General features: G+C 47.1%; 1 protein-coding gene across 2 annotated transcripts; it reads right to left on the reverse strand.

Moving 5' to 3' along the window:
- Window positions 1-490: 490 nt before the first annotated feature.
- Window positions 491-24,481, reverse strand: gas2l3 (growth arrest-specific 2 like 3). Of its 2 annotated transcripts, none has more exons than XM_079184220.1 (9): window positions 24,358-24,481; window positions 12,871-12,926; window positions 8,004-8,199; window positions 6,447-6,565; window positions 6,148-6,289; window positions 4,797-4,860; window positions 4,562-4,703; window positions 3,627-3,731; window positions 491-3,017 (listed from the first exon to the last, which is right to left on the reverse strand). In XM_079184220.1, exons 2-9 carry the CDS (start codon window positions 12,892-12,894, stop codon window positions 1,605-1,607), a joined length of 2,205 nt encoding a protein of 734 aa, XP_079040346.1. In that variant the 5' UTR covers window positions 12,895-12,926; window positions 24,358-24,481; the 3' UTR covers window positions 491-1,604. The 2 variants fall into 2 exon arrangements, with proteins under 2 accessions (XP_079040346.1, XP_079040345.1); XM_079184219.1 differs by lacking the exon at window positions 24,358-24,481 and adding an exon at window positions 15,190-15,343.
- Between the last annotated feature and the right edge of the window lie 537 nt (window positions 24,482-25,018).

Raw genomic sequence — 25,018 nt, forward strand, 5'->3', positions numbered from 1 at the left:
ACTTGTGCTAGCTAGCGGACTCTTGGTTCGGTGGGTCCGGAAATTAAGAATTTAGTTAATTTTTGCTCCTTCAACTGGCTCCTCTTTGACCATTCGGATAATTAAAATAATGTAAGTTGTGTAGACATACTGCAGCGTTTCTCACAGTTTTAAAATTTATTTTCTCAAAGATAATTGAACTTGGGGTCAATAGGCTAGACTGCCATTGGCTCGTGAGAGCTGGGGGCGGGATTGAAACGTTCCTCAGCGATTAGTTTTAACACCGCGAGACTGCTATTGGTTATGCTTCGCAATTTTGCTGATTAATAATTGGCTCACAATAATGTGAGGCATAATTACCTTAGTATCTTTGACTTTTTTCCTCTCCCAAGTCTGAATACTTTGAGGAATGTGTTGGGTATCCAGGTATCAAAAACACTTGGTGCGATAATGTGTTAAAGACAAATGTGACACACTTTAGATAGTCTTTAAAACACTTGTCCATTTATTAATCAAAATGACAAAAAGGTAGCCGGAACAAGAGACAGAATCAACATTAAAATTCTGACAAACATGGCGGTTCCTGTAAAGTGCCAAACAAGGAAAAAGAAAAGCCTCACTGATAATATATATATACTCTCACATATACACAAACACCACATAGGAAACTACATTTATACAAACAAACATTAGAAACCATATAAAAACACGTCTATACCGAGTAGATTCTGGAGTGTTTTCTGTTAAAAAGAATGGAGGCGTTTGATCAGTAGTTCATCTGCGACTCAGGCTTTTCTCCGAGAAAGCAAAGTCATGAGTGCTCGTACACACTGTGCAATTTTCATCAGTAAAAACTATTAAACCCCCCCCACCCGATCATCTAATACATTCTAATGCCGCTCAGAAACGAGACATTTCTGATGAAGGCACACGACAGGAAGATCCGTTCCTGATGACGAACCTTCCACCTAGATATCAGACAAGTGTTATGTCTGAAGATCCACCAGTGGACAGGACAGTATGTTCTCACTGGGGAGCAACACTAAACCATGATTTGTGTTCCAGTTTTGTCACTGAACTCCAGAAATGTCACAACTTTGGTAACCTGTCGGAGGAAACGGGACTCAGGAGCTGCTTTGCAACGAATACAAAAAATGATCCGTTTACCTGCAAAAGTTCACCGAAGTGCCTTTTACTAAACCATGGCTGTTTCCTGTGATGATGTAATGAGCTAAAATAAGCTTTGAGGTTAGTGTTCTATAAAATTATATCCTTTGTTCTGCTAAAGTCGGCCAACACAAATCATTTGTAACGGCTTCACATGTAACGAGTGAAAATGTAAACAAGTTTAAGTGTTGACCAAGTTAGCTGACCGCACGAAAAAAAGACACTCAATCACCACGGAGACAAGACATACATGACACCTTTGACCCTGGATTAAAAAAAATACTGAAAAAATAAAAGGCGATTAAATAACATACAAAAACACATTTGAAGACAAAAACAATGGACAAAAATGAGAAGCTTTTTGATGAGGGTTAGTGACGAGAAGAGTGAGTTCCAACAAGAGCTGCTGTGTGACCACCAGCCTGCTGGCTTTGGTGAAGTCTTCGTACGCCGTTGGGTTACGTCCTCTGCCTCCTCCGACTGTTCATTTCAAAATAAGGGTCCTCGCTTTTGCCCTTGATCTTCTTGCAGACGCCGGGCTCCGTCTTTACAGCTCTGACGTTGGGGCTGGTTTTCTTCGGGGCCAGGGCGAGTCCTGGAGCCGCGTCAGGTTTTAGGGTTGACTTCCCGTTGATGGGGTTGGTGGTGGCCGCTTGCTTTCGCCCCACCCTCTGTGCTGTGGCTGCTGTTTTCTGATTGGCTTTGCTGTTGGGAGAAGGGCCTGTGTTGCCCCCAAGGACCCGCCCGGGGACAGCAGCGGTGCCGCGTGGTGGGGCAGCGGTGCAGCGTGGGGGGGCAGCGGTGCAGCGTGGGGGGGCAGTGGCCACCTTGTTCGGAGCGGGCCCCTTGGCTTTGGCTGCGACCTCTTTGCTCTTCGGCAGGGAGCAGGTAGGCTTCGGCGGCCCCGGGGAGGCCGCCCGTGAACTGGGGGTGGGGGTCCGGGTCTGGGGAGTTGACGTCGCTGCACCTCTTGTGGCCGTCCGCACCCGCCTGGCGGCCTCTAGACGGAGGCGCGAGGCTGGGGAGCCCGGACGGCGCTGCGCAAGGAGCCGTGAACGCTGGCTGGCGCCTGTCGGGGGCCGGGCATCTTTAGGGGCGGGGGCCCGTGCTGGCGCGGTGACAGGGCGGGGCGCATAGGCGGCGATGGGAGAGGTGCAGGGGCTGGAGGGTTTGGGGAATTTGGAAGACGGCTCAGGGCAGACGGGGCTCCTGGGATGAGAGGCGGGGCCACGCGGTGACGGTCTGAGCTTCAGTTTGGAGGCGGGGCTCGGATCCACAGGGCCACGCGATGGAGCAGAGGACGGAGTCAGAGCTCTGCGATGGACCTGCACACCCGGACACCCCGGGCTGGGAGGCTGCTTGGAGCTTCCCACAGGCGTGGAGGGCAGAGAGGAGCAAGCTTTGGTGGTGGTGGTGGTGGTGGTGGTGGTGCGCAGGGGCAGCTGGGTGGGCTTCCTGGGGGAGGAAGGTGTCGCCTGCAGGTTCTTCTTGGGCGCTGAGGCGGCGCCCTTTCTGGGCAACGTGGGCGTGCAGGCCGGGGAGGCGGCGTACGAGCGACACGCGGTGGTCACAGACGTCGCCTTGCAGGCCGAGCCGGAGGAGGAAGAGGACGACGAGGTGGAAGAGGAAGAGGAGGACGAGGAGGAGATGAGGTCGTTGACGGCGGCGAGGGGGTCCATGTCGGGTGGAGGGGGTGGAGCTGCATTGCCACGGTGACCTCCCAGGCCGGGGGGGCCTTTCTGAAAGGCCAGGATCTTCTGCTCCAGAGTGGTGAACTGCAGCACTCGCAGAGGGTCGTACTTCATCAGGAAGCCTCGCAGCGTGTCCCAGCCGCCGCCGACGCGCACCATCACGTGTTTCCCATGAAGCATCTGTGTGGGGAAATAAAAATCAGCTGGTAAACACGTTTCCCCCTCAGAGACACGTTTGGTTGATCTTTGTAGGCAGTCAAAAATCCACAGTGGCGCATTCCTTCCCAAAATAGCCACCGCGGATCTATAAATGAGTCTGAATCTGTCCTGAGGCTTGGCAGCGCGGACAGCAGCAATAATTATGTAATTATGATGTAATCGTCTAACGCTATCCGCCACTACCGAGTAACGAGCTTACATGTGTCCAATCACAGCCTCCAGAGATGTGGTGAAGACGGCTGCATCTCTGCCAGAGCTCTCTCACACACACAGACACACACTGACAGCAGCCTGAGGATTTCCTACCACGCCTCGTAATAGGATGTAAACACAGTATTTATGGTTGTACTACACAGTACCATTAGTTAGTGTGCTTCTGCTTTTTGCAGTACACAAATTGACCATTACAACTTTTGGCTGCATCTTTATTTATCTTTTCTGTATTTTCAGGATGGAACTAAATTCTAAATTTACTGCTACAATAGATATTAATATAACTTGAATACAAAAGCTCAACAACTCAGCGACTGACTCAATGATCTGGATCACTGACGTGAAGTGAGCACTCACCCGAATAAAGAGGGTCTTGTCTCCCAGTCGGTAGCGTCCCTCAGACAGGTACTCAATGGAGAATCTGTTGGCACAGTTGCAGGGTGGGTCGTCCATGCCGTGCTCCTGCAAGACACACAAGAGGCTCATAAGGCGGCCATGTTGGCAGAAATACTGGAATCTTTGTAAACATATATGATTATTCTAAAACCGAAAGGAAAACAAAGCAAACATTTAAGGTTCTCCAGTTTTTACAATAACGCAATTACACCCGCTGAAGCGAGCAGTGACCCGTCTAATTCAACAAATGTTTAAAATGCATCTCCCAAGAGGAGACATGAGAGACGAGGGCATGAAGACACAGCGGACTAAAATAACTGGCAGCATTTGCTACAAGCTGCAGCTCACAAACTGCTCGTTTGAATGTGTAAAAAGAAACCTGCATCTGGGAACAAATGCACTAGTTAAAAGCATTCATCTTGAATAACTTCCGTTATTTTTAGCCCAGCTGTCTCCTCTAAACACTGACGGTATTAGAGCCCCGTTTTGGGGGAATAAACCCACCCCACACGGACGGTGTTAGGATCACAACTTCCATCAGACATGATTTAGAAAGTGTGGATGGAGGAGGCCCCGCTCTGTGAGAGAGCGGCACATGAGCAGTTCCTCCCTTGAGTGTACTCGAGGCTGCGTGCGTGCGTCACGGTGGCTGGCCGGTCTGAGCGTCACGTGGTCAGCCGCGATGTGTCACACCCCGCGGGGCGCCAATGAGGCGGCCTCAAATGGGTCGCACATGCACCGCCGACGTGATCAGCTAGCTGTGGGGCCCTACAGACGCTCGGCATTTGCTCGTTTTGTGCACGGCCAGCTCTGAACCCCGTCACGTAGACCGAGGTTAGGCGACGGCTCGCCAACATTGCGAGCGTTTTAGCTTCCGTTCATGGGTCAGAACTCACCCCGGGCTGGTAGAGGCCGCCGTGCTGGCAGCACACGCTGAAGGTTTTGACGGCCGCAGGCGGCTCCTCCGTCAGCAGCAGAGTCTCCTCCAGCTCGATCTCCTTCTCCAGCTTCACCAGCACAGGAGGCTCCACGCCGTACCTGAGGGACACACAGCAGAGTTCACAGCGTCTACCGTTGGCACCATCGCTTCTTCTTCTTCTTCTTCTTCTTCTTCTGCGTTCAAACACTCACTTGGAGACGATGCGGCCAATCTCCAGGAGGCAGAGGCAGACTTGCCGGGGCTCCTTGTGCAGCACTGGAGGCAGAAAACGCAACAGTTTAGGGTCAGATAATGTGAAGCAGCAGCTGCCATCTCGGGCTTTTAGAAGAAGAACACGACCGAAATCGCAAACGAGGGGGATGAGGTGTGATCAAAAAAAATTCACGTGCTACAATTCTGGAAACGTGACACTGCGAGTGCGTAACAAAGTTAGTCGTTCCCTGAGGAATTGTCGGGTGATTCATGCAGAAGAGGACAGAGCTTTTGGGGGGGGGGGGGGGGGGGGCACTTTAAAAGTCGCACAAGGACGGTCATTAAACAAAGCATGTAGTATAATCACAGCAGACGTATGGCCTTCTTTCTGAAATCGCCCCGATCCGTTGCTGTGGAGAGCCATTACTTGTAATGAAGTGAGTACTCAGGGCGATTGCGCTCCACAACAGATCCTATTAAACCATTAAGAAGTGAGGCTTAAACCACAGAGCTCTGCAAAAGGAGCTTACAGCCGCTGTCTAGTCCGTTAACATCCTCCACAACACTGTGTTAACCCGTAATAGGAGTTAACTGTTCATGTTAGCTGGTGTTCTTACTGAACAGATCATGTCCTCATCCGAGTAAAGATCTAATAGAACTCCTGAAGGGCTTGTCTGCTCTTTCATATGGCAGCACAAGGTCTTATTTTTATTACTTGGTCTCAACTTCCTTTTGGCGTGATTTTAAAACCGTCTTTGACTCAACAAGGCTCGCTACAGGAAGGAGAGCTTGAGAGGGAAAATGGCCAAGCGCATGCAGGGAAACTCATCATGATACCGTTTACAGAGTTTTAAAGGACGACTTGGCTGCTGTAAGACGGACGGATCCTCTGGAATAAAAGGTTCACCGGTCGATTGGGGTGACATTCTTCTGCTGCTTAGTTCTTCTTTGATTCCTTCGTCTTTGCGGTCGTTTTCTTAATTATTTTGCTGTTGTGACAATCTTTGCCAGAGCACCAGAAGTAGCACTTTAATAAGTTACTGTGGATTCTTGCAACAAGCGAGATGCACATCTACAATAACCAGGAACGGGTTGCCAGGTCGTATCAAACAAACAATGTCCTTGTTGCTTAAAGCTAAAAAAAAAGGTCACATTTACTGAGACTAACAACGTTAAGGCTGCTGCACATGAAAGAGGGAGAGCAAGCGAGAGAGCGCGAGGAGTTTAAGTAGAAAAGGTTCACTTGAAAAAACAAAAACAGATGGAGGGCTAATTTAAAATGATGATACACAGAACGGAGAATGGATGGAGGAAGTCGATAGTTTTGTTGACATCTGCTGCAGCTCTTACCGAGGCCCTCCGACTCAAACAGGTAGGTCTCCTCCACGCCGACGTGGCGGCACCAGGACAGGAAGTTGGCGGTGTTGTCGCGAGCGAAGAAGGAACCTGGAGAGGCGTCCCGCTTGCAGGCGATCTTCCTCGTGGTGAACAGCTGCGAGGGAGATCATGATTAACGACATCAGGAATCTCACGAGTGCCGCTGACCACACTGCAAATTAATTGAGATTTGTCCGTTCTGTGACTGACCCCCCCCCCCCGTGTGAGCAGGAAAGCTGCTCCTTAGGACGACGGGCCGCCGTCTGACTCACCTCGCAGAGCGCAGAGGGGCAGCTCTGGGCGATCTTCGCCTGCAGCACGCCGATAAGCTGGCACAGCTTCACGCCGTTGTTCAGCTCCTCCATGAAAAACTCGGCTCTCACCTCCTCGCCTGCAAAAAAGGGAAGAGATGCACAATTCAACTTTATAAGAGATGAGATTTGTCTTGTTTTGTAGGTCCAAACCACATCTCCAATACAAAATGATTACAGCCCAGAATTAATGCTAAATTACTTATTTTTTTCTCTACAGTGTCTTTTGTTTTCGACGTTACAAAAAGACGACACACTGTCAGTTGCTTTTCAACACAGGACTCCCCTACGCACTCCTCTTATGGCGCTCCCACGACCCCTTGTTGTAAATCACCGCCCTAGGAAACTCAACAAAGGCCATGGGAACTGAACTAGCATTGGGGACAAAACCCAAAAAGAAAAAAAAAAGCCATAACTGAGCGACAAAAGAAGTGTTTTTCTCGCTGCTGCAACAGTCAGACCTTCATCTGCTGCACGCCACTCGTTTCTGCAGCATCCGGCCTCACGGGATTGACGACCAGATCGCTTTTTAAAAAGTCAAAAAAGAAATGTGGGATGCAGGTCGTGGAGGTCGCGGTACCAATAGCTCACGCTGAGTGTTCGGTACCTGCCCACATTCCTCATCAGAAATAAAACCGCTTCTTAAAGAACAGTTTCACCGGTCAACAATGGAGTCAGTTTCCAGTCAGCTTCAGTTTCCTCACTGCTCCATTGTATCATCGGTGGACAATAGACGTCAGTATAATAGTAGAGGCGGATGAAATGAGGGATTTCGCTCCGCTCCCCGTCTCTGTTGTTTGCTGAGGCGCTGTTTGAAATGGCAGCATCCAAATCCAATTACATGGGAGTCGATTGCGTGTCGGTATTTCTCATAGCCAGGAGGGGGAAATAGTAAGCATGCAACCGCCCAGTGTTGATTCACACATCAGGACTTTAACACTATGGGCTGCCAGGTCGTCATTGGCAATCATTTTTGAGAAGCCAATCCTTGGCTTTTGGTTGTCAGTGGCAACCACTTTTTAAAAATCTAAATATTTGGGAACGGCAAACTGCAAAACATTCATCCCAAAATAAATACATATTTGTTGCATTAGTGATATTGAAGAACTGGAACCAGACATTGCTGCATGTGTGTTGTTTACATCCGTCTCAGAGACAACGGCAACGCATGTTAAGTTGTTTGACTGTCGGGTGAAAAGTTCGACTTACCAACTAAAGAAAAAAAAAAAAAAAAAAGGTGAACCTGAAGGAAAAAACAAAAGTAGATTTGTGTCTCATGAGAGGCTAAGTATCCGCCCTCTTTGAGCTGGACAGAAAGTTATACTGCAAAGCAAGTACAACATACACATGACATGTACAGCTTAAGGTTAGGCCCTGCATGTACACAGGTTTGGACAAATCTACTCTGTTGTATGTATCTGTGCTGCCACACTGTACTTAAGACTACATCAGATAGAAAAGAGACACGATGAGAAAAAAATAAGACATTGAATGCTGTAGTCGGCATGCAGCTCTTACCCAGCATGCCGCTGAGCCAGATGGCCAGATCCTCCTGCATGGGCACCAGGGTGGCTTCATGTCGCACCGCCAGCCACTGGTCGTACTGGAAGACGTCGGCGAGACCGGGGCCGTGCCGCTGAGCCAGCGGGCTGCGAGGGCTCCTGGGGCTCCTGGGGCTCAGCAACGGGGCGTCGAACTTCTCGCCGAACCACGCCTGGAGGCGAGAGGAGGGAATAGAGGACGGGAGATTACCAACCATTTATACACACACAAAGAATAATCTACGTGTTGGCTGATCTGAGCGCTGTTCTGTCCGTTAGTCGTGCTTTTAAGACATTACACTTTTAAAGAAACGCAGAACCATTTCTCCCCCCTCATGGGGAGATGAGTCCGGGCACGTCCTCCACACTGTACAACAGAAACGCCTTTTAACCCTGGATGTAGGTTAGCCGGTTATCCACGTCCAACTCATTATCATACTCTAGTTACCATTCAGCCTCGCTCTGTGAGAACATCAGAGGATGTTTAAGGGACCCATCCGTGCAGGGAGGACGTGTCATGGACACTTCTACGCTCCGCAGCATGCTCAGAGTAAAAACCACAACCTCAGCTGCATCTCCAGCCACATAAATATTTGTTTTCTTCAACGTCTTTCATCGTGCGCCAAAAGACAACCCATTTATTTTGCTGCAAATCTAAAAAGGGAGACGACTGAATGCCGTTGCACTTGACTGCTTAAATGGGTGTCTGCCACTGGTTCACAGTCCAGGGCTCGGTGCCTGAAGCGGGTGTCCCATCACATCCATCTCTCCATTCCATGTCCTCCTCTCTCGTGCTGCCGCTCTGCTCCGTCTTTTACACCGACAGGACTTCACCAAGTCTTCCATATGAAGGGAGAGACGGAAAACGATCCTGTGTAGCGCCTCCTTAAAACCAAAATTGCTGTCAATACCTTAAATGATTTAAAAGAGGTATAGCACGACAAAGCTTCCGTTCCTCAAAACCAGCAAGATGTTATTCACATGTTCTTTTTAAATTGTTCCCAGGCGACAGGAGGGGCCCATCTAGAAACCAGAGGCAGATGTGCACTATGACGACTTGTCATAGTCATTACATTAAACCCCCCCCCCCATTCTGTTGACATCTGTTTGAGATACAGCCTGTAATCTTCGTGTCCATCACATGTTGTCGAGCAATAACGAGAAACAGTGCGTCCTCTGCAGTGAATGGGTTATTGTGATTAAAACAAGGCGCCGGTGTTGTTGGGGCCTCGAGTTCATCGTGTTTTGTTCGGCCTACGAACAGGAAACCTTCTGGCCACTCCAACAGAGAGGCCATTATACAGTGATGCACTGCTGAAGCCCCGACAGCACTGCTTACGGTGTGTGTGTTGTAGCTTTCATGAAGCTTTGGACCAAGCGGATACTGAATGTTTAAAATCTCTTTGCTTACTGGGACTATGTAAAAGGAAGGGAACAGCAGGACTAAATCTCGCAATGCTAAGTAGAAAAGATTATGACTAATTAGCAGAGTGCCAATTAGTCTCAAATCATTATGACTGCTTAAGATTTGGCCATAACGCTAAAGCTTGAACCTAAACTTGTCAGCCTAATGAGGGGATTTTTTTTTTATCCTAAAAGAAAAAGGAAAACTTAAAATGTTTTTGCAGTTATGAAAGATTTAACTCCTCGCTGCAGTGACTTAGTATCACACCCTCGTAAAATTGGGGGAATCTCGAGCGACAGATTGAAAAAACTAATTGAAATCGAGGCAGCAGAAGTAAAGATATGCTGACCTTTAGTCCCTAGTGTGGGTCAATCCTACAACTCCCATGATGCAACTCAATGGCATCTCTCTCAGATCCACCTGCATCCAAAATGACCACTCCTTCCAAACCCCACACTCCAGTTTATAACATCACCCTGGTGACATCGGGGTTATTTTTTACATTGCAACACTGTAAAGAAGACGGTATACAACCGTTTTCCCAAACTCAGTAGTATTCTTTGTGACAAATACGCGGAACTTCATGCCTCTTTAACACCCGACTTTGACCCATTGAGATTCTGTCTATAAAGAATTTTGCTCAGTGTTTGGGGACATGCAACAAACGATTGTCAAAAGCGACACCATTGCTCTGAGATATCTTTTTTTCTCATCCTCAGGTTGACCTTTGAACCCAAAAGGGCGGTTGGGGGAGGACTGTTGAGCACGCACGTAAAACAAAGCGGAAGAAAGTGGCAAAAACACCTGATGTTCCAAACTGCAAAAAGGTTACCTCACTTCAAAGGCGATGAGCCGACCCGCCGACAGACAGACACACACCCCCCCACACACACACACACATTACATAACACTGTTCAGAAGGGCAAGCTTCCCCCGCGGTGTGCTGTAGGTTCACAACAACATATGCGCCTTTTCTCCGCATTCAGCTAATTAGAAGATAAAGCAGCATAGTGTAGCGTTTAGAAGTTACGTAAAAGACGACGGGACAGAGAAGTAATGCAGCCTGGCACTCTGTCACCTGACGGAGTACAGGTTCACAGAGCGCATTAGGCTTTTACAGCAGCCTAGTGTTGTGAACTACAATCTGCACTGCACAAAGAGAAGGTTAATCCGTTTTTATTTCATCACTTCTGGAATGCGGGTTGGTAATCTTGCTACGAAATGCAGCCTTCTGAGAGGCCTGTATGTTATTATTTAGGCGGGGGGGGGCTTATCGGATGCTCTTAACCTGAGCCACTTACACCAAGGACGACGGAGCTCTGAAACAAAAGCCAATAGCAGCACGGTCAACGGGGAAAGTAAAGATGAATCCCCCCCCCCCCAAAAGAATTCATATAAATCTGGCAAAAACAATGTACGATCCTTTCTCATGATGATGTTCTCTGTCTCATTACATAAGCTGCTCTCATGACTGCATCATCTGTTCATATTATTACAAAAACATTTTCTCCATGTAATGCATCAACGATTCATGTATATGAAGCCCGTAAGCAAGCGGGAGACATGAAACACCTCACTGTTCTTTTCTCACGGCCGCTTTGTCCGATGTTCAGCGACAACAAGTTACATTTTGATCAATCTAAATACTACCGTTCCCCATCTATGCAATGGGACATTTGCATAGATTTATATTGACTTCCCATGGCCTGGTTGTTGACCTTTGACCTCGCGAGGATCACAACTAAACCCAGAGCTGTTTGGTTTGGCCGGGCTGAACTAACGGGGTCATGCTGCTCTTTTCAAATACTTAGAGGGCATTCCGTTTGGTCATTTGGATTGTGTGTGTGAGTTTCTACAGCTACCGGTCAAAGACACCTCAAGGAGACAACTTGCTCATTGATCAGCTTCCGCTTTCTGAACTTGAAATGAAGGATTATGTGTTGAGAAATTCAAAAAACCCCATCAAGTAAACTCAGAGGTGGCAAGTTTTTAGCCCCTGGGCGACTATTCGTAGCCATGACAGAAGATGTCTGCTGTTTGCTCAGACATCCGAGGCACGACACCAAAACCTGCTGACATTATCGTTTGCAATTGCCGTTGCATTAATAGATGTGCGCGCATGCTGCTTAAACTCCCATGAGTGCATGCGTTTTCAGCACGGGTGAACAGGGCGGTCTGGAGTGTGACCGGTTATCGGATGTGACCGTGCTCTACATGGGCAGTGAAGCTCCGAGCTGAGCTCTATGAGCAGTCCCGGTCTCTGCAGCGTCACCGCAGCCTGAGATGGATCAATACCCTCACAGGGTGCCTTCGATTACACCCAAACCCCCCCCCCCCTGCTTTGTTCTAGATTCATCTTCCTGTTTAAGCAGGATTTAACGAAACACGTCCGCACCGTGACAGACAATCGAGAGACTGTTTTATTGCATTTGTTCTGTATCTTTTATAGACGACATAATGTCTCCGAGGCATGAGAATAACCAGGAATTGTCCTTGGAGGGTTATTCATTTATATGTTAAACTACTCACATTTTAGACAAAGTAACAAGGATTTTGTGGGGAATGTAAGGCAGCGTACAACCAGTCAAACTATCTACTGGCAGAGACCAACGCTTTGATTAACACCATCTTTTAGTGCATCTGAAGCGAGATCATCAACAACTTCACAGCCTCGTCAACACCCGCTCGAGACGTTTCCTACCACATGTTGTGCGCACGGCACTGGGACGCATATTTTTACATATTCACGGTCCAAGACGGGGCGTGGAGAGCCAGAACTATTCCAAACCAGATGACAGAGACAGAGAGAGAGAAAAGCCTTTTCTCAGCGAGGTGCTTGCCATGTGACAAATCTGTAACGCGATACGTTTGTTGTTTTGGGATGGCTGACATTTCGTTGCTGGGAGGGAAAGTGGGGGGGGAGAAAAAGGAAAAAAAATGTTTTGAACATTCCACCCACTCCCCCTAAGAAAATGTGCGGAGAAGCTCCTCAGGGTCCGAGCAGTGGAACGTCTGACATGCACAACAACAACAACAGGACGGCGTGCTGGAACACAGGTGGGCTCGCCGCAGTTGTCGAGAGGGAGACAGATGTCTGCACTTCTTTATTTAACCGGAATAACTACGGCACATTCTGGGAAAACTTTCCCCCAAAGTGGCACACAGATATGTGACTCACTGCCTGGACACTAACAATGATACTGATCGACCCAAAGAGGGCGCTATGTTAAGGTCAAGTCAATGTAGAGATTTGAAACTAATCCTCTGATGTGTTAAAACTTAAAGGAAATACAGCTATGTGACGTTTTCTTCTTCCTTAGTCATCTCCAAATTGTACCACTATCCACAAGGGACTTAAAAAGGACTAAATGTCCCCACCGGGCCAATCAAAGTGCCTCTGATCCAATCTAGATGATGATGATGATGATGATGAGCCTACCTGGATGCCAGTCTGGACAGCCATGACTGCGATCACGGATGGTTCACTTCTTCATTCTGTGGAGAGACAAGACAGAGGCTTGGGTCAAAAAAAGATCATATAAAAAAAAAGGCATGTTGTACATCTATCACGTTGCAGTTCAGAGTGTGAATGAGATTCAGATGGTTCGATATTTTAACAAACTCGCTACGAGTTCGATGAGAAGATTGACGCCACCCTCATGTCCGTGTGTCAAGTGGAGCCATGATAGGATGAGCTGCTTAGCCTTATTCTAAAGGCTAAACGCAGGAGATTTATTACATACTGTCACCATTTATTGGTGAACAGCAGCCTGGAGCCGGGACGCCCAGGAGTCTTGTCGTCACCTTTGAGTTGCCGGACAACCAGCAGAAATGCTGCGCGGACGGGTAAACTGAAATAGTCCCACCACCGTAACTCTCCAAGACCGTAAAATCTTTTTCTATCGATGTACAAACTAAAACGACGAGACACGGCGTGTGAATAAGCTGGTGGACAGATTGAGAGATTGAGCCTGGGACAAGAGAAGGACATGAGAAAACCCTCTGAATGACCCACAACTGGTTGGAGCTCACGCAAGAACATTTTCACTTTCTCTTACTTTTTCTTTCGTACTTCCTTCAGATTCAGCTCCTAAATTCAGATAACTGTAAATGACCGGCAATAAACATGGCAAATGGCACCTGTGCATAAATGAGAAAGTCATTAGAATAGAAATCAGCAACCCCCAACACTACGGGTCCTGCCCCATATGTCCTTTATTGAAGTCCTGCTTTCAGAGATCCATAAATCATTTTAACAGCGTCAGCAGCGGAATCAAAGGACCTGCTAAAGTCAAGGGAAACAATAAGTTAATCGCTAAAATAAAGAAGAAATGGTTCCATGTGACAAACGTCCCACTACAGCGAGGCCATCGATGAATGCTACTTAAATAATTTAAGATGTACATCGTGATATTTGAGCGTTTTACAATAGCATCATCTAAATGAATGGTGATGTCGTTAGGCTATATGAATACTTTTAGAATCATATTGGGATCTAATTCGGATCGCAGAGTCAAACAGGGTAAAGTCAATGGAATTGTTGAGCGAAATATATGTTGGTTTTCAATCTCAAAATGTTATCAATGCAATCAAATAAACAAACCATGAGGGGGAAAAATTTACAAAATTGTACACGACTCCTACAACAGGTCTGGAAAACTTGTAAACTGCGTTTGTACCCAAGAGAAAATACACAATACGTGAAAATGAGCAAATGCGGCAAGTTATCACTTGTACAAGACGCTTAACAAATCTGTTAGAAGAGGTTCTTGCGTGAGGCCCAATGACTTAAGCACCATACAGAACATACTCAGATTATCCCATCTAGTATGAGCAGTTCTTTGTACTATCTTCAGACATGTGGCTCTTCCACCTACGGTACACCTTCACTGTCATAATGATTCCTCTGTAAAAAGCCTCAGCTGTCAGGAAGGAAAACAAACACTACGGTCTTCCTGTATTCACTCTTTCTTGTAAATTAGATGACACTCATTACAGTCAATTTAAAATGTTCAAGGCGTCCCGATGAATCGGCTGGAAGAGTAGAATACCATGTAGCTACCATGTTGCGTGATAAAGCAGTAAAGGAGGAACGTTGGAAAGGACAGTTGAACATTGATAGAAGCCGCAAACGAGCACTCGGGATGCTGCGAACGGCCCTCTGGGTAAAAAGCGGCCAGGATGTTGTTGTTTTTCCCGACTCGCAGTGAGTTTGAGAGGATCGGACTTTCTCACGAGGAAGTGATGAGGTTAGTCCCACACAGGATGCGAAGGATTACCCTGATGCTCAACTGTCCCCGAGGGTGTGCGTTTGACAAAGAGAGGCAGCGGGTGGGGGGGGTGGGGGGGGGCAAAAGCAATCACAGGCAAGTAGATCCTAATAACACTGATAATTTTGTCAACACAGCTGAGGCAATAGTCTCTCCTCCCTCCCCCCCCCCCCCTACATGCTCCGCAGACACACAAACGTCACCTCACACAAACCCGACAGTGTACGACAAGATGGGTTTGTGAAACTTCTAGCCGCATGGTGTTTTACACACATGTCATCACTCTGTGTGGGATGACATTTACATGAAAAGCAAAAAAGACAACTCCTGCATAGTCATCTAGAAACGCATTAAGATCACATCCTCTGTTGTTCATCCTGCCTGAGAGTGCTGCGCGCCGTCATCCGACACCAAAAGCTGCAGCTCGGGGGAGAGAAGATGCAAAGTCAGCGGTCGAGAGGACGGGACGACAACCCGAGACAACTTACCTCAGGACAAGAAAAAAACAAAACAGCGGTACGGTTGCCGAGCGAGGTAGCTCCGCCGAACAACTGCGATCAGCCTCAAAAGCACATCCTCATCGGTGCAGAGTTAAAACCCCTTTGCGCTGCGCTCGTTGCTGACCTGCCAGAGAGTCTCTCTTCCCTCTGTGGCTCCGCGAGTGAGCGGCGAAGGAGAGGCGGCGAGAGAATGACAGGGAGGGAGGATGGATGGGAGGAGGAGGAGGTGCAAACAGAGAGCCCTGACTAATGAAGTGGCTACGCTTCGCTAAGCCCTGGGCCCCCCCCCCCCCCTCTACCCCCCAACAATCCTGTCATGGCGGGACCCTCTCACAAAGCCTCCATTGTTTTCTTAGCTTGCCACACTCCCCACCACACACACACACACACACACACACACACACACACACACACACACACACACACACACACACACACACACACACACACACACACACACACACACACACACACACACACACACACACACACACACACACACACACACACACACACACACACACACACACACACACGCACACACACACACCCCTTCTCATCTATAAGCCAGCATCCAAACCAGGAACTCCAACCAGGACGGATGAAATTGAATAAGATGGGATGGTGGAGGTGAAGTGAGAGGTGTGTGTGGGGGGTTACCTCCACTTCCTTTTCATCCCCCACCTCCCTCTAGTCCCACCAGTACACTCCCCCCCCCCCCCCCCCCCCCCCCCAGACCTCTCCCAAACCAGCACTCAGCAGAAAGTTTGGGGTGGGAAGCAGGAAGCCAGTGAGCTCGTCTGTTTGTGATGGCGGTGGACGTCGGCATCAAGAGAGGACAGATGCACGTCCATGTGGAACACCAACAAGTTTATTTTCCTTGGAGAGTGCGATCTCTAAAAGAGAGCAAAGAACATGACGTCACACGCTCGAGTCAGACGCACAGATGTTGGTTTTTCCAACAGCTGCTCTGATGACTACAGTGCTGTTAGGCAGAGACGCAACATTAACGGGGCCCGCGCTGTGAACGCACCGTGATGGATATTACGTCAGGTGTCCTGGGGCACCGGATCACGCACAAGACTGAATACCCAGGAACATGGAAGGAAGTGAATTCTTCAATGACGTTTGGTCAAACGAAGAAATTAAACCACAACATGCACCGATACCTTGTGCTGTTCAAAGAGTCAATGGCAGTCTTTCGAATCTGAAACTCTTGAGCATAGAAATATTAAATTACAAAAGATGTATGAAGAAACGGACAAATTTGCTAAACTATCCGCAAATGCGAAAAAAGTTTCTACGCTTGCTTGAGATGTTTTTTTTGGGGGGGGAAACCAATTTCTGAAGGTCTCTCCATTTTGTTTTAATCTCAGATGGTTAGAGAGCAACTTGTTTTGTTTTCGGTTCTCTACGTCTTCTATACTGCTTACTGCCAGAAGACAGACATGCGTAGCTTGAAGCGCCAACTTCTGACCAAACTACACTGTAGCAGTTTATTCGCTCTAAAGCAGTTCATGGAATCCGCATTTCTTTATTGCAACATTTCAAGAGTATCTTAAAATTCTCTTGACGATTGAAAACGAGGCTACTGACTGATCGAGCTCGATTTGTGGCATCTAGAACGAGCCTGAGAGGATTTCAAAAAGGGTCAGTGAAGTCTTTTAAAGCAATGTCCTCAAAGCCTCAAAGGGGAATAACCCGAAACAGTGACCGAATGGTGACATTTAGGGTTTGAAAAGAGGGAAACAATCCAGAATGGCTCTGCTTCTTTTCAGCACGCAGGCGTGCAAGAAGGCTCCCTCTGAACAACACAGAACAAAAAGGGCAACTCTTTGGCTCCGGACGCCAGTTGTGTGCATCTGGGGCCCCGGCGGAGCCTGAGAGCGTGACTCCCTACGGGGACCAAAGCCCCCCCCCCCCACACACACACAGTCAAATGTCAAGCGCAGAGGAGGGCGAGAGAATCGGAGCCCAAGGAAAAAAGAAAAAAAAGAGGGGGAGGCGAAGACAAAACACGTTTTATAATGGTGGTGAACTTGGGAGTGGCACGCTGGAAAGGGCAGGGCGCGACACGGCGACACCGAGCACAACCACGCACATTCCACAAACCGTTGCCGGGAGACATCGGACAGTGCCGGCACTCTTCTGTCAAACGTGCCGTTTCCTCCGCCGCCTCCCCGCAAGCAAGATGTTAGCTTCCAGAAGATTTGGCAGATTTTCAGACTATGTTCTTTGATTTGTATGCAGCTGTTACTCCATCGTTGCTTGGACGTTCTGAGAACGCCCCGTCCACAGAACAAGGAGGGAATTCACAACTTTCCGAGAACCCCGATTCCCCATTCGATTAGCTCAAACATTAGCACTTCTTCCGGTGCACATGAGAACCATTGCTGTATTTCTAAAGACACTTTGGGATTAACTGAGTCAATGAGGCACAGAAACCCGGTACACAAAAGACCCTGGTCAGGTTTGGGTTGATCAACCTGTATTTCTCGTTATGAGCCAAATAAAAAGCTTAGTTGTGGGTTTCATCCCCTCAAGAAAAGCACCATTTCCACATGGAATGGACTCAACCACCTTTTAAAAAAGGGTCAACTTCAGATGATGTTTCCAGATGTTTGTAATAAATAAATAAATAAATAAATTCCACTAGTGCCAAATAAACTTAAAAGTTGACGTGGTACCAGACCTCCAGGGCTCCGACACACATTCACAAACAAACAAAATAAAGAATGTAATGACGACTGTGTCAATTTGTCTCAGTGCGCCCTCACATTTTAAAAGGGATGTATCAACGGGGGCGGCCATGACACACTAAGAGGGTTGTCCGGTAACCGCAAGGTCGACGGTTTCGATCCTTGACTGGGACGTGTCATGTGTCGAAGTGTCCGTGAGCAAGACACTGAACCCCAAACTGCTCCCCGGGCGCTTTTCAGCAGCCCACTGCTCCCTATAAGGGATGGGTTAAATGCAGAGGTCAAATGTTGTGTATGTGTAAATGTATGGGACAATAAAAAGACATTATTATTATTATAATGTAAACAAAGTGCCCCAACTCATTTAGCTAACCTTCCTCATTAAGAAGCCCGTTTTCTCCTTAAAGTGCTCAATACATAATCCACTTCCTCCTGAGTAAATGAAAGGAATTTCCTTTGTCCCAATACAAATGAGCAATATAATAGACTGGGAGTCCATTAAAAGGGAAGGGATTTCGAACGAGTTTCCCTTTAGTCTGAACTAAACATAGATGCTGCGAGTGTTTTGCTGAGGGTGGGGGTGAGACATCTGTCCGCATGCTGCCCACGCAGGTCGCCTCTCCCCCCCCCCCCCTAGTAATCATTTAAGAGGATCAGCGCTATTCCAGACAGCAGAGTAGCATCCACCTCCACGGCGCTCCGTCGTCTCGTCACAACACACACACACACACACACACACACACACACACACACACACACACACACACAGCACGTGGCACACGCATGCAGCCCTGCGGTGCTCCGGCGGTGCATGCGAGCACCCGTGCATAAGTGCAAATAAAAAAAAAAAGAAATGAGAACGCATTATGTAATGAGTTAAAAGTAGAATGTTCAGGCGCTGATGTCCTTTTGATTTTCCTCTACATGGTGCTGTGCATTTGTCAGGGGAGACGAGCAAAAAAATAAAACCAAAGTCGCCAATGTGCAGTTTGAAGAACGTGCAGTGGTCCCTCAGGGAAAAAAAATATTGTTTTATTTCATCATTTAATTCTCTACAATTAAAGCATGGCTTACAGATGACTTGGGGTATACAGGTTGGGACACCTAAAGGGACTTTAAGATAGAAACGCATAGAAACCCTGTAAGCTTTTTGTCTTGAGTATTAAATAGCTTGCAGCCACCTTTAATAAATTAAAAAACTTTTTTTAAAAAGGGGGGAAATTGCCTCTACTGTACACCACTCTGCATGTGATGGAGTCTTGTCGGATCATCAGGCAAGAGGCCCTATTTTTAGGCCTTTCATTTGATAACTTGAGCAGACAGAAACGGATGAGTAATACCTTTGTGTACTCAGTACCCGTGGTGTGAAGTGGCTGCGGGCCAGTGAACCTCCTGCGCTCTTCCCACTTCCCTGCAGTCCTAAAGGGTTCTGCTGGGCCAAACTTCCCCCCCAGAGAATACCAACTCCTCCTCTATTAAACTCCTTCCTGCTGAGCCCTTTGTGTCTGGACTTAATTACCCTGTCGGTGGATCGTTTCATTTGGAGCCTCGGCTTCCCCCCTTTTCATTGCAGATGGGGCCCGGCTGCGAGAGGGGAATTCATTCAGTTGAGCAGAATGAAAAAGTAAATATACGTCAATGGCCTGTTGTCGAACGGAGCACAACATCTTCAATGAAACTTGACTTTCTAAAAGCGATTCCCCGGGCCTGTACCAGCTTGCTCATCACCGTGTTCCTTGCTAAAAGATGACCCCCCCCCTCCCCCTTTCAAGCAGGATTAAAACATTTCTTGGCGTCCTTCCTCTCGTCCTTGTTGGAGCGGTCTTTTCCTTAGAGGTGAGATGCGGCGAGTAAAGTCCATCTTAAAGGCTTGAATGAGTGGGAGCCACCTGCCAATCCCATTTTGATTTGTGTGATGCTAATCCACGGCTCAGTACACACCTCCGGGGTCATCACCGGGATCTCAAAGCCCCTTGCTGCTGACTCAGGATCAGGCTCCCCGCCCTGCCTTCTATAACCTTCGCCAGCAAAGGAACCGACGCGAGCTGATTCAGGATCAGTACAAAAAGGACAATCAGCTTGCATGTGAGCCGCCACACAAGGCTGTCGTCGGGTCAAACGGAAGATACAATCAGACACTTCTGTATCCAAAACATGTCTGTCCATTGACTAGCCCCTTTAAAAACTCTTGTTGCTTTTCAAAGGACATCTTTACGTCTGTCCTGCAGCCTTAGAAAATAGAAAAATGTTCATCGTCCCTCAGCAGAAGATACAAGAAGTTAACTGAACACATCTAAGATGAGCGGACATGCCAAAGATTCCTGACAACATTTCAAACCTTGAAACAGCAACACACACTAAATACATAATACTTGCCAGTTTAGGAGAAGAGGATGTCCAAACGGTGCCTCCAATGTTTAACAGTAGCTTCACGAGGCGCTCTATGCTTTATGTTTCGCCGTTCATGAAAACATGAATGAATGAATGGGGGCTGTGTGAAGCAGTCAGGTGACACATCCTATGCACTGGTTTGCATGAAACATGCAGAGGCCGGCAATAGCGTGTCTCTGTCACTGCGTCCCACTAATCCACACTTCCTAACTTTGACTGAAAACATTACTTCATGGAGCTACGGACAAACCACAACTCGTCAGTTTCCCAACCACCACAGCACCGGTCTCTGCCTACTGCTGAGCATGAACCTACAGTTTGAAACTTTCCATTTCCACAGTCATCTTCCTCATCCTTAAATACCACGGTCGGTTGAGTCAATCAGCAGTGTCCAACGCAGGCAGGCACAGCATCCTTTCAGCTGCAGCAGGCCTGGCAAGATGCCCGCTCTGAGCCGTTTCTGCTGACCTCGTACACACACACACACACACACACACACACACACACACACACACACACACACACACACACACTCACAAAAGGCCAACTAACTGCAATGACATCATTGCTTCAGTTGCAGCGCAGGCATCAAGCAGGCCAGCAGTTTGAAATACCTGAGCTCACTAGCGCGCCAACCTGACCGTTGCTCTTTCCTCTGCTGAAATTTTCAAACGTTTTTCAACCGCCGGTCATCCCATAATGAACCTCGCATCACATGTTCATTTAAACGCACCGGGACGTGAAACTGTTGACAGAGAGGCGTAGCAGGAGGGAACAAACGGTCTCAGGGACATTTTGATTGCAAACGTCACTCCAGGCCAGCATAATGGACGACTACTACTTCAAACCTATCAGTGTTTTTGGGCTCCTCCTTTTTGGTCAACATTAGTTAATCACGTGAAAGCTTCCTTTACTGATAACACCTCACCTGGGATATTTTAGATTCTGCCAAACCAAAAGTCTTTGTGAGTTCTGCCAATCATCGAGGACTTGTTAACCACAAACTGAGATCCGTAACGTCCAAACAAAACAACCCTTGTTGCCGTGTAACAAGCGTCATCGGGGTCAGTTTAGATAAGCCTGTGTAGCCTAAACAGCCCCGTCGCCCCTTCCCCTCTCCTCACAGGAGGTCAGGCCAAGGAGACGCGAGAGGTCGAGGGGGTCGTCAGGCTCAGCCTAATGAGCCACGTTTGTTTGTCACATAATCCTAGTTAGTGGGGGGGGGGGATAAAAAAAAAAAGGTTACCTTTCACCTTAATAAGCCTCACCAGTGCTAAGACATGGTGGGAGAAACATGTGCACCTTTTGATCTTCAGTGAGCGGAAACACAATCAAGCTTTGCATGAAGTGGAGAATTCTGCGGCTGCGCTGTCATCGACCACGATCGGAGCCCGATAACGATAGTTTGTAAAACGTCCCATCAGCGCCAAATAATCAGCATAAATCATATTAAGGGAGGTTAAAGCACGTCTTTGGAAGTGACACTAAAATGGAAACTATAAATAAAATATGACAGACAGAGGATATGATGATGAAAACTACTTAATTTGTGATTTCAATGTCAGGAAATAAACCAAATAAGACATCCTCCAGATGAGGATTTTAAGCTCTAAAATGTAAAAATATGACTGTATCCACATTAGGACTTGTAGCATTCAAATAATACGCTGAATAATCAGTTATCTTACGTCATAGAAATGTTTGTCTATTTATATGCTCTACTCTAACTATTTACAGTATCCACACGCTGCATGCATGCACCTATAACAAAACACACACACACCAGCCCCCATGGTTCCCTTCCTGTAAGCTGTACCCTAAATAAATGAGGGGTAATCCAAGATTTCATTATCATCTCCATTGTGTCCACACACGCAGCATCGCAGCCCATATGTGCCCATGTGCATTTTTAACTCATTAAGCCTTCTTTGTCTGTGTGTCTGTGTGTCTGTGTGTGTCCACGCGCCTTGGCCTCAACTTCCTTCGGGAGCCCTGGCAGGCCTGATGCCAAAGATCAAGCAGATGGTGGTTATGAAGATGAAGTTGGAATTGGGGCTGCTACTCATTCACTGAGAGCTGAGCGGTGACAGCTTGGTCTGAAACAGAGGGCCGTGCTGTAATTCCAGTGATCTGCCCACAGATCGTTGTTCAGTCTGAAGGACGACGTCATCACGATGAACTCCCGTAAACAAGCGTTACATGGACTCAAATGTAGCTGCTTTATCGGATGCTTTTGGTGAACACTTCCTGCCCACAATCAAACAAAACGCAGTCAAGCTGGTTAAGTTTGAATGACTGAACGCATGACCTGTATTATTGTACTGCTTTCATCGACTGGTCCTACAGAATATGAAATTAAAGCTGCACTAGGGTAGTTTAGATACTGTACGTTGTATGACTGCTTGAAACATTTGACCGTCAACTTCCATTCATTTTTTGGCCACTTGGGGGCAGCTTTCCCATTACAAACTGAGTATTTCCATTGTTCAAGGTAAAAATATCAATAAGCAGCTTTAAATATTGTTAGCTGATAGAATCACCAGACGAAACTAAACGGACAAGAAAAATTAACAAAACTAACGCCGGGGAGTCAGCGTTTCTCTGGAGAGTGTTCACTAAGAAAAAAAAAAGTCAATTTTGACTCATGACTTTCCGTGGTTGGAGTAAAGACTGACAGCAGGATCTTCTTCAGCAAATAGCAATAATAACTAAATTAGCTGCTAACGCGTGGAGCACATTCAACTTCAACAGCTGAGCAGGTGAAAGCCAGCAGAGCTGACTGCTGTTTGGGATCAATAGTGGAAATGATTGGACGGTGTGCTGATTAGTTACATAAGTGTGGGACAATGTTGTTGTCCCGTTCTGTGTAATGGTGTAAAAGGTAACATCCAATGAACATGTCACTAGATGTGTGAGAATATTCATTTATCCGTCTGATCCAAGACCCCCGACAACACCACATCTCCTACTTACTCAGTGATTATATGTAGTATTCTATATACGTGTATATGTTATAGGACGAATGCAGCGAAAGGATCATCAAGCTAAACCACAAGGTTGTGCACAGAAATACTGCTGTGGTGAGGACAAAAGGTGCATGGCCAGTGTGAATGGCACTTCCCTGGTGTGACCCCGCTTTGCAGGAAGCACCTGCAGAGCATTTATTTCCTCCTCTTTCCTCAGACAGGAAACAAGGATCGTCACATGTTAATGTATCCCTCTTTATTGTCCTGACACAATAGGAAAAACCCCTGCAGGGTAAAGCAGTGCGTGTCTGCTTTCATTCCATGAACAGCAGCTTAAAGGGGAATTCATTTCACCCTCCGTCTCTTCCTAATGCAATCAACACAAACAACACTCACTTAATCCCACGATCAGCCACACATTATTACCATGCAACACGTCAGAGACCATTTCACACATCTGCACCTGTAAACTACTGATCCTCTAACCTGTTTATTCCCACCTGCCACTCAAAGGCAACCGCGTGCACGTCTGTTGTTTCACACTCAGCAGAAGCACGCACAGACCCGTCAATGTCAATTAAGTGTCATTACGTAACAGTGGAATCGGTACAGTGCAGCCTTGTTTGAAGTGCAATTGTGTCTCGCGCGAAAGAGGACCGTGCATCGTTTATTTAACATTTGAGCCACAAACCGAACCACCGCCTTTAGGTGAAAGTGACTGACCGTCACTGAAGATACTCGCTAGCTAGCCGCGTGTTCGACGTTTTAGTCAAAAAAAGAAACAAAAATAAAAAGGTACACATGAAGCATACGTCCGTTATACTTCAAATACTGCGTTAACTCTGAGTTCCTGGCAGCTTGCCAAGACAAGTATCTATATTTGAATGGGACGTATTAGTTTAAAAACACACTGGACTTCACTTGCACACAAAATAACTATTTTCAGCATGTTTGCCAGCAGCTTCCACGAGGCTCCCTCATGGGTTTTTGGGGAGAAACGGGAGGAAAACCTTTTTTTTCTCTCCTCACAGGGCGAAAACTTTTCAGACAAACTTAACCCGTTTATTTCCACGGAAATGAAGCAAAAGTTTGAGACTTACCAATCAACACTGAAGGGTGTGGAGTTTCCAAGCAGAAAGTCTGAGCAGTTTGTGTTCATTTAAAGCCTTTTTCTTTCTCCTTGAGGAAGTCTTGAGTTGGTACTCGAGTTGTCGGGAGTTACTCGTGCTCTCCGCTGCTGTGTGTTATGGGCAGCGCTGTTCGAATCAGCCAATCAGAGCGCCCGGTCCACCGGGGGCGGGGCCACGAGCTCACCTGAGTGTCATTTTACTGAATGATGAAAACCCACTCATGTAAATGAAATATAAGTGCCTCAATAAAGCTATGAAAGCATCCTAAATCTTAGAATAAGATTGCTATATGAATTACGAGTGAGATAGATAGAGATTTGTTCACATTGTTTTTATGCAGTCGTTTACTTCTCAGCTCCTCCCTCATCTGTTTTAGGAATCCAACCACATTCTACTATTTGTGTGCAGTAAAAACGCATCCCCATACAAAAACAAGTAAAACTTGTTTTCTCAGTTTGAAACGGTAAGACTTTTTATAAGAAACTGTTTTTGAGCATGATTTTGAACCGATGACTGTCATTTCTAGCCCATGCAACATAAACCTTAAGAGTGACCTTATTTGGCGCAATAACAATGCTTTATACTCGTTTTCTGTATTTTGTCACCTTCTACAAATGTGTAAGTTCAGTTT

This window comes from Pholis gunnellus (genome assembly GCF_910591455.1).
Source record: "Pholis gunnellus genome assembly, chromosome: 22".
NCBI lineage: Eukaryota > Metazoa > Chordata > Actinopteri > Perciformes > Pholidae > Pholis > Pholis gunnellus.

Excerpts from the sequence above, each read along its gene's own strand:
- gas2l3 (XM_079184220.1), bottom strand. The coding sequence starts at position 12,894 with ATGGCTGTCCAGACTGGCATCCAG. Across the intron at positions 8,200-12,870 it reads CTGTCCAGACTGGCATCCAG|GCGTGGTTCGGCGAGAAGTT; the intron begins GTAGGCTCATCA and ends TCTCGCCTCCAG. Across the intron at positions 4,861-6,147 it reads GTTTGAGTCGGAGGGCCTCG|TGCTGCACAAGGAGCCCCGG; the intron begins GTAAGAGCTGCA and ends TTCTGCCTCCAG.